The sequence below is a fragment of the Monopterus albus genome, unplaced genomic scaffold, assembly GCF_001952655.1.
Source record: "Monopterus albus unplaced genomic scaffold, M_albus_1.0 scaffold82.1, whole genome shotgun sequence".
NCBI lineage: Eukaryota > Metazoa > Chordata > Actinopteri > Synbranchiformes > Synbranchidae > Monopterus > Monopterus albus.
This window is the reverse complement of record NW_018127962.1, coordinates 1,363,002-1,372,763: the sequence shown is the minus strand read 5'-3', so window position 1 is coordinate 1,372,763 and position 9,762 is coordinate 1,363,002. Positions and strand designations below refer to the sequence as shown.

Sequence of the window (9,762 nt, the reverse complement as noted above, 5' to 3'; positions counted from 1 at the left end):
GCGACACACTTTGACTTGCAGCTCCTCCTTCTGGGTGTCGTAAACCAATGAGAATTGAATACGGCCAGTCACCTCCACTACACCAAACTCCCCTGAGCTGAACAGGCTCATCATGCTTCCACTGAGCTACAACACGCACACACACAAAGCATAAAGATCAGTTCCTACGTCACTGTCCTGAGCTGAGTCATCTTGCGTCGCTGCTTAGCCAATTCATCAAATGAGCGTGAGCGCACGCACGTATATGTCTGCATACCGCATAACCCGAATGAAGGCTGCCACCAGAGCTGCTCGTTTTCAGAGAGGATGGATCTGGTTCTGTCAGGCTGCTGCTCAGAGAGTCAGTGTCCCCGTTGTGAAAGTCCTGCTTAATGCACACATACAATTCTCAGATCCATTGATCATCTATCAACTGGCACCGTCTTCTTGTACATCATGTCTTTAAACTACTGTTATACTTTGTTGCATTTTAAAAGGCAAAATGTGACCAATTTGTACATGTAAATAATTAAAAATCCTGAATCTGTGTCAGTGGAGTGTGTTTGAACAGGAGATGAAAGTTCAAAGCAGTGTTTTCTAAAACCACAAGTCATCATAATCTGTGAATGTAGGCGTGTGCTGTAATCACCTCAGGTTCCTTTGAGTGGCCATTACTCCTCCTTTCACACTCTATGAGCAGAAGGATGAGTTAATACAAGTAGCACCAGACAGGTACAAAAGCACCGAGATAGAAACAGTCATACCAGTACCTTTGGATGATGAGGAACTAGTTTTATGCTGGAGACCCTGGAGTTGAAGATGATTTATTAATATCTGAATGATTATTTATGACACAGTTTCATATATAAAAACAAGAAATAAGCAAGCACCTGTGCTACAGAACATCTTGATATGGGTGCAGGATTCAAACTTCCCTGACCCCTGAAACAAGAAAGGGGAAATACAGTTTCACACGAATCGTGTAACATGTCATATGATTTTTCTCTGCCTTCACTAACCTTGCACTCTCCTCTTCCTTGTTGTCCTTCAGTCTTCTGTCCGCTTCCGGAGAGGTGGTGTTGTTGTGGGAGGTTTCCTCTCTCTCTCCATTAAACAGATCTGCCAGGGGCACATCTGTTTCCATGGCAACAACCACAGACCTGTCACTGGATTATCCCTATAGCACCAGGAGCGCAGCCCCAAAGGTTGGTAATGGTAGTAGTGCATAAAATGAAAACTGACCTCTGCTCTTTGACTTCCTGTGGCGTATAGTGGCACGGACGAGGTCACTGCCAGACTTCCAGTTGGAACGGCGTTTGTTACACTCCTCACTGAACCAGGCCCCCGACAGCCAGCGCAGACGTACCGGGTCTGTTTCCGTTTGCTCAAGGATTCTGCAGCATTGAAAAAGAGCCAAGTTAAACAGCAAACAATCACAACCTCCTGTCTGCAAAGATCAGCTGAAATCAGCCAATGTCAGAAACTAAGCGAAGGGATTTAAAGTCGCTGTTGTCACTGGTGTCGTGGAACGTACCCACCATGTAAAACACAAAATTTGACATGCCACATTTCCTCGTTAATTAATAATTAGGTGTTCGATAAACTTTTTCATACATCCACCACTCTGATAGCAGAGCTGAAACTATTAGTGATTTACCAATTAACCAGTCTACAGAATGAACTGGCAATCATTTTGATAATTGATCAGTTAAGTCAAGCAAAAATGCCAAACATTCTCCAGTTTAGTTTCTCACAACTTTTCTTTTTACTATTTTCTATTATTTTATAGACTAAACAATGAGTCCATACCAAAAATCAAATCAATAATAATACTTAGCTTAGCTAACAGAGGGCCCAGTCTAAATATTAATCAAAACAAACATCACAAACATGAAACCTGACTATTAGACTTTTTGCCAAACCAAAACCATGGAGCTCTCACATCATGTGGTCAACACAACAGTTTGACATGTATGCATGACAATAATTCCCAGATGCAGGCGCTGCTCTGGTAGCAGAAAGTATTGTAAAATTTGATATAAAACTCAGTGAGCAGAGCCACAGAACTAAGTTCGCCCATAAACCAACATGAATTGTGTTTATATGTGGCACTAATATCCCAGCTATGATCAGGGCTTTGGAATATCCCAGTTGTGTTGCACATGTAAACAACATATCTGTCAAACCTGCTATGTTAGTTGGAGTGCTCCTAAAGAAACCAGGACACTGTGGCGTGATTATCTGCCACGTGCAGGTGCATCACCGACTGAAGTTATGTAGCAGATAGTCAGTAAAACAAACAATAAGAGTGCATTGTCACTCTTGTTCTCCATTACTGTTGACCAGGTGGAGAAGCTGGTAACTGAGCTCAGAGAGCCAGAAACCAAAATGTGCTCCTCCTCAGATATAAGTGGCTGAGATGTTGAAGAATCAAGACACATCTGCTGCCAGATTATCAGAAACCCAGATGTTATGTACACTGGGGTGTGAATATTCACGTTTACATCATGTAAACATTATTTCCTGAATAAGATCAAAACCAGGACAAAACTCAAACCCTGGACAACAATGTGGAATCAAATATACTGTAGTCATTGACTCTGCCCACTGAGGTTTCAATTAACCAAAAAAACTACAATCAGTACAAACAGATTTTTTACCTAAAACTACAACATGGTGACAAATAAAATGAAAATGGAATATATGAGTGGTGAAAAATAAAGACAGATGCTTCAATTAAGCAGTAAATTCTATTTTGACTTGACTGTGGCTTGTTCTCTTAGAGATAAAGGAAGTTACTGTGTCATCACCTTTATCCTAACATGAAAGTTTATATCCTGATGGAATTGGTCTCTCCCTGGTTGAGAATGCCCCATCCACAGAACGCAGCAGGGATCCGAATGGTTTGTTGAGCATGAAAATTATCTGAATCAAACGCTATGACCTTCACTGTCACTAGGATCTCAACCCACTTTAACACCTAAGGGACATTTTGGACTGACATGTTAGACAGTGTCTCCACTACCATTGTCAAAACACCAAATGAGGGAATATAAAAATAATAGTCATCCCTCTAGGAGAGTTCAGAGACTTGGTACAATCTATGTGATGGTGCTTAGAAGCTGTGCTGAAGATTTTATAAGGTCTTTTTTCCTTTGATTTGTCACCTGTCTCTATGTCAGTGTTGATTTCTGGACTGCACTAGCAACTAAAAAGATAAACAGTCACCTCTGACCTTACACGTCCTTCATCACGTTGCCGCAAGTCCAAGTCGCGTTGTAAAACGTTCAGGATGGTGGACTGCTCATCCTCTGTCAGTTGGCTCAGGTCAAGAGAAGAGTCAACCTGCACCACCTCCATCCCTGAGAGAGACGTGGACATGAACACAGCCCTTAAACAAACAGACCACCACTATCTCTAAACTTCTGAATTAAAAATGCTAAAGATTGATTTCATTATAATCCATTTTAAAAGGTACTTGAAACCTAAATTTTGTCAAATGTTATACTGCTTCTGTTGCAGGAATTTAAATGAACTTTTACTTCTTTTTTTTTCACTTCATATCTTTTCAGCCTAAGATCTTTCAGAAGACAGGATGTGATACAGTTTATTAATTGTGTAATGGCAACATTCTGACCGGTTTCCCAATACTTCAACCCCATGACTTGCTAAAATATAAAACTGCCTACTTGTGACCCTCTTGCCATTTGTTGCTTAAGACAATCAGCATGCTTTCCCAAAATAAAGAAGCAAGGTCTTCTGGTATTTCAGTGGGCAAAGACACATGCTGCTTTAGGTAGGCTGTTCCTGTCTGCTTCAAATATCATCCCACCCCGCTCCAAATCCTCTCTAGACGCCCTTTAAACTGTTATTATCTGGTCTGGTGTCAAAACAGGAGGAAAACAAACTGACCTGCTGCACCACAATATAATATAATTATGTTTTACAGTGTGTATCTGGATATCTACCGCCTGAGTAGTTAACGCATGCGCAGTGCGATTCTTGTGTCCAAGTCTTTATGAGTTCTGCAAACAGGTAACGAGTGCGCCACAGCTTTCACAATCCAAAACCTAAACAAACAACAACAACAACAAACAATAACGTTGTAGTCTGTACAAGAAATAGATATATTCTATAGTTGTTTTTGCACTTAAGGTTTTGTAGTATGTTTTGCACTTAAAGTTGATTAAACAACTGCAGGTTATTTACACAAGTCTGTAATATTTAATACTGTATTTCTGAAAGATTAGTGGAGTGGTTGTGAAGTTTCTCTATGGGGAAAAAAGGCGTCCTTTTCTCATTACGAACACCGCGAGAGGCTGCACACCTGTCGCTGTATTTCCCCTCTTGGGTTAAAACTTCCCTCCCACAGTCATCAAAAGTACAAAGAGAGAAACATAAAGCTAAAGCCAAAACTCGAGTTACCTGACTTGACAGCTTCCGCCAGCTCCATCGATGAAAAGTTTGGTGAAAAGTTGACCTGAGTGTGGCGGAGTACACGGAGTGAACACGCCCTCCAGTCAGTTTGGACGGGGGCTGCACTCAGCTGGGAGCTGAGCCTGAGGCGGAACAAACAAACTATACAGGGACAACGAGCGTGTGTGTGTGCGTCAGTTTGATAATGGTGTGTTTGTTTGGCTGTGTGATATGACTCTCTCACACACACACGGATGTTTTACCAAATAGCAGGGTGGAGGTGGGATGTAGCTTTCTTCCTTGTAGCTGTCCACACCTGCTAAACACACATTTGGCCACCACAGTAAAGCTGCTGCACCTAGTCCACTGTGCACACATGTACAGACAGATGTTTGTTGCTTATAGGATAGCTAGTCGCAACTTTAATGTGGACTTGTGGTAATGTGTGTGCTAGTTTTCTTTTTCACTCAATGGAAATGTGTTTGTGTGGGTGTAGGGGGAGCTCCGATTGAAAAAGGCTTTATTCAGTCCTGTCCTTTGTCAACAGATTTGGGTGAAGGCCAAAGTCTGCCCATTTTTGGAAACTTTTTTTGTGTTAACTTATTCAAGTTTGTAGGTCCTGGCTCAGACCATGTATGGTGTGTCCAACCAGCTGTCCTGCTGCTCCCCTAAAGGCCTCCATCAGTACCCTGTCCCTGCTGCGTGATCTGTATGTAAGGATTAAAATGTGTTTTTTATCTGCAAGTCTCTGGTCGCACCCAGATTGCAGTCAAATCAGTTTATTCACTCTGGTCGTATGGGCAAATATGCATTCAGATCATACCACACAGTGCCTTACAGTGATTAAATGTTACCAACCCCTCATCTGCATGAAAGAAAGCAGACATGACACACACTCCCGCAGTGAGAGAAACAGGTGTTGGTTCTTACTTAGTTTATTCAGGCTGGCAGACTTGTCACTTTTCATTCTAATGCATCACAAAAACAATCCAAACATTTCATTGTAATCAGTTTAAACAATATTAAATAGGGTCACATCACATCTCTGGACTGTTTTTAAATGGTTAAAGCTGATGTGTAAATAATCAATATGAGCACACTAAATTAAAATCTTGGGAAATCTTCCTGAATTTGTATATCAAAAAAAGAAAGATGGAACAAAAGCACACACAAATCACATGAGTAGCGTTAACGCAATAATGGATGTCTATATGAAGTGTGAAGGTCGGCTACTACTACTGGTCCTTAGATGTGAAACTATAAAGTGTAATTTCCTGTAGTCATAAAAGCAGGGTCTAGGGACCTCCAGGAATCCTTGAGGTTTCACTCATTACAAGTTAAAATACAGAATAAATATAAAAGATACATATTTTAATGTTTGTTTTGATAAGCACTTTTTAGTGTTTCAGTAAGACACTCCATATGGAATACAGACGTTCTCTTGATGATAGACAAAAAGTTTCACTTTCTCATTTTGGTTTATTTTAGTGTACTTGAAGAAAAATGCTTTTTATGACCTTGTCTGACCTACTGTCTACATGGGATTATATCACCATTACCCATAACTGCACTTCACTATTTACACAGTTGAAACGGCACATTTGACATGAGTTGCTTTGTTGCTTGTCAGAAGACAAACTCTTAACTAGCTGGGATTGGTGAAAATTTAAGGTGGGTTTGATCACAGAGATAACGTGCTGAAAGTGTGGGAAATGATTGTATGAAGAGCCCAAAAAATATCTCTGAACTATTAATATGGTGCTGTAGACAGTGAACACACGCAGAACACGATGCAATAATCTGAGCCATATGTCCTCTTGCCAAAACACATATCCCCAAGGGATGCACATGGGGATCAAACCAAAAGTGACAGTGAAAAAAAAAAATCATATCACAGCTCCATGAGTCACTGCTCTGCTGTCCTCCACCCTCATCCTCTTGTCTCTCCTTGACTTCATTGTGTCTGCTCTCTGTGTAAAGACAGAGAACATTTTCATATAGACAGATAGTGTCTGTGATCAGAATCGCAATACAGTCTGCAGGGAATTTAGAAGGTGAGTTGCCTTGTGTGTTGGCTGTTGGTGACCACTCCTACCACCAGGGGCTGCTGTTGCACCAACAAATTGTCACCACGCAGTGACACTGACACAATTACAGGCACATAAACTGATACAGTCATGCTAAATTCTGTGTTCACCGACACCTATGTGCACAAACTTACATGGGGTCATAGTTGCTCTGCTCTTTGGATCTGAGGAAGCGCATGGCAAAGAAGCCTCCTGCCTCTAGACACAGCACCAGTATGATGCCTCCGATGAAACTGGACATGTCAAACTTGGCCTGGGCAAACTCTGGGGATGGGTTAGTGTCACTTACATCACCTGGAGGGATGAAAGTGACACTGTTTATTGGGCTCACTGTGAAATTATATGAAACTGTAGGGCAGGGTGGGAGAAGAGGACAGTGTCAGGTTTTTTCTAAATAAGCACTGACAAGGATTTTTGCTGTGTGAATGGCCTTCAGGGACATTTTACTCAGCTCTTTTAGGAATAATAGCTGTCTGACACAAAAGAGAGGGGAGGGGGTGTAAAGGGATGCTGACTTTACCTGAGTCACTGTCACCTCCTCCTTCAGCTTTAGTCTCTATAACTGGGAAATGAAACATAAATAAGATATGAGGCTGCAGACAAATACCTTGAGTTAATTTCAGAGGGTATTGTTTGCTACCTGTGCACATTTCAGGAGCTGTGGTCCAGCTACAGTTCATAGGGCTTTCTGTTGAGCTGTCCTCAGTCCTCACACACATGCCTGCATCATCACCTGAGACAGAGAAAGCATTAAAGTGTATGTGTGTGTGTGTGTGTGTGTGTGTGTGTGTGTGTGTGTGTGTTTTCCTGGTATAGTGAATAATTCAGTCTTCTTGTACAAACCAGGGAAGCTTATGTTACAGCAGATGTGGTGATTGAATTACCAACAGAGGTCAGGGGTGTATGTCAGCTTGTGTGTGCATTTGTATGCGCATGTGTGCAAACTACCATCTGGACAAAACCTCCAGACACAGCCTGTCAGGTTGAGCATGGAGTCTCCAACGCACAGGTCGCATGACTTGGCTTGAGAACAATCTGTAGGAGGGTCAAAACTGGCTGTCAGTTGGAAGTCTCACTCGAATCAACTGAGACTGTCTGATGCACAAATAGGTTTCCAGAGAAATATTTTAACAACTGAATTATTTCAGGTCTGTCCCGTCAATTTGTCAGTGCCACAGAAAAGACGGTAGATTCACAATCATATCTCACACTGTTATTTCTTGTATGTTTATAAAATAAGTCCTGGAGAAGAAGCCATATTCACAATAAACTGTAGAGAAATTATCACGGCAAGACTCAAATCAGGCTCTTGTGGAGTTAAGGAAAGGAGAAATTGGATAATGTAGAAAGACACCAACAGGTTTCTTTCAAGACAACAACAACAACAACAACAAAACGTTTAGGATATGTGGATGCAGCCTTACCTTCTTCCAAGTACACAGAGGGAACTGATGCTAGAAGCACCAACGTGAAGGAGAGGACCTTCAATATCAGCTGCTGCATCCTGACAGCCAGAGAGCATCAATACCTGCAAGTGACAAGAAGCAAAAGGTTGGTGATTGGACTTGAATTTGAGTCATTAGAAGGGTATAGTTACCAGTAGAGCGACAGTTTCTCTATAGGACACAGAGAGAAAGATGGGAGAAACAGATCTGTGTAACATGAGCAACACCCAATCTTGGTTTCCTGGCAACCAATTGGCTCACTACAGCCCTCCTGAAATACACACCAGTTTGGACAGACTGACACCTGTTTACCTCAGCATACAGTGCATGCACACATATATCCTTTCAAAAAAAATTATTAATGCAACTGTCTATACTAAAATTACTTTTGTAGTTATCATGTGTATTTTTTCACTAGTATTATGTACTTTTATTTCACAATACTCAGATTCCAGCCTGGAGTTCAGGACCCCTCATCCAAGGACTATGAATGTCATTACTGAATTTCATGTCAATCCGTGGTGGTGCAAGACTAAAAGTCAGAGGATCACCAGAATGGGTGAGATTCATTCTTTGGGAAATGTCTGTACAAAATTTCATGGCAATCCATCCAACAGCTGTTGAGCCATTCACCCAAAATAATGTATTAATCTCATGGTGGCACTATCGGAAAAGGCAGGATTGACACAGCAGCAGAATTCATCTGCTGGGGACCATCAATGTAAAAGGCTATGGTCTAAAATTGTGGACTGACCGACTTTTACCCATCCAGGCCTCAAAAAATCTGAAAAGATTAAAAAAATTAAAAATAAAAATCAATCACTCTTCAATCAGATTGATCACAATTTAACCTATGTCCTCTCCATGACATCTGTGACATGGGATCTCCAGTAGACAGAGCTTGATTTCAAGCATTTACAAGACAAAAGGTTTAGCAAACACTGTTCTAAGAAATGAACTAGCAACAATAAAATGTATTCTGTTTTCCTGTGAACACAAGACAGAATTTGAACAGGAGTTTGATTATAATAGTTTATCAACAATATCAAGGTCCAGTCTGATTAGGACAACTATATTGTAGGTGTGGGAGATGGAGGTGGTCAAACAGCCTTGAAGTCAATACTCTATCATCACCTCAAATGTGTCACTGACTGTGATGAAGTCACAACAGTCACAAGTATATGGATTAGGCTATTGGCTGGATAATACTGATGTGGAACTTGTGAAAGAAGGCACAGACAGTCCATGCTGTACCTCCTCTGCAGGCTGTTCCCTTGTACACAAAAATGCACAAGTACAAAAAGTTCAGGTGCCCTGGCCTTGCTTTATCATGTGAACGCACTGACTCATACCCCCAGGCCAGGCCCTTAAATTTTGTTGCATTGTATCCTGCATCACGACACGTCTATGCAGTGAGTTCCGCCATCACCACCTCCTCCACTCATACTCACACTGACTGGTTCACGTACTCCCACGTCTCACACAGTATGCTCTCTCACACATTGTCTCCAAAAATGTGTGCAACTCCACGGGGTGGCTGGTTTGTGTGTCGGCGTGATAAAAAAAAAAAACCCACAAAGGTATATTCCGTAGTCCGAACACGATTCTTTCCTCCAGTGACGCGCCCACTGCTGGCAGCAATACACATAGGACCAGCAATAGGGACGATAGGCAATTTAGCGTCAACGGCGACGAGACGACTGGTTAGTATTAGTACAAATACACACAGCCTATAATTGGATGACTTAGAACTAGCATTCATCACAATGGACAGGAAAATTAACTGGATATTCTGCAGGAAATGTTCCTTATAATGTTATATAGCATTCTTTTGG

General features: G+C 41.5%; 2 protein-coding genes across 2 annotated transcripts in view; both read right to left on the bottom strand.

Annotated features, from left to right (window-relative positions):
- sytl1 (synaptotagmin-like 1) overlaps positions 1-4,810 on the bottom strand; it is a 9,818-nt gene extending 5,008 nt beyond the window's left edge. The window contains exons 1-9 of the mRNA XM_020606856.1: positions 4,405-4,810; positions 3,215-3,341; positions 1,222-1,373; positions 999-1,113; positions 870-921; positions 750-786; positions 629-669; positions 257-367; positions 8-126 (exon numbers count right to left, since the gene is read on the bottom strand). Of these exons, the coding sequence (XP_020462512.1) occupies positions 8-126; positions 257-367; positions 629-669; positions 750-786; positions 870-921; positions 999-1,113; positions 1,222-1,373; positions 3,215-3,341; positions 4,405-4,432 (782 nt within the window). The 5' untranslated portion in view covers positions 4,433-4,810. The remainder of the gene's footprint in view (positions 1-7; positions 127-256; positions 368-628; positions 670-749; positions 787-869; positions 922-998; positions 1,114-1,221; positions 1,374-3,214; positions 3,342-4,404) is intronic.
- A 513-nt stretch (positions 4,811-5,323) lies between these two features.
- On the bottom strand, positions 5,324-9,756 carry cd164l2 (CD164 sialomucin-like 2). The gene is made up of 7 exons (XM_020606923.1): positions 9,379-9,756; positions 7,907-8,010; positions 7,431-7,517; positions 7,123-7,215; positions 7,003-7,044; positions 6,617-6,776; positions 5,324-6,365 (listed from the first exon to the last, which is right to left on the bottom strand). Exons 2-7 carry the CDS (start codon positions 7,983-7,985, stop codon positions 6,350-6,352), a joined length of 477 nt encoding a protein of 158 aa, XP_020462579.1. The 5' UTR covers positions 7,986-8,010; positions 9,379-9,756; the 3' UTR covers positions 5,324-6,349.
- Positions 9,757-9,762: the final 6 nt, after the last annotated feature.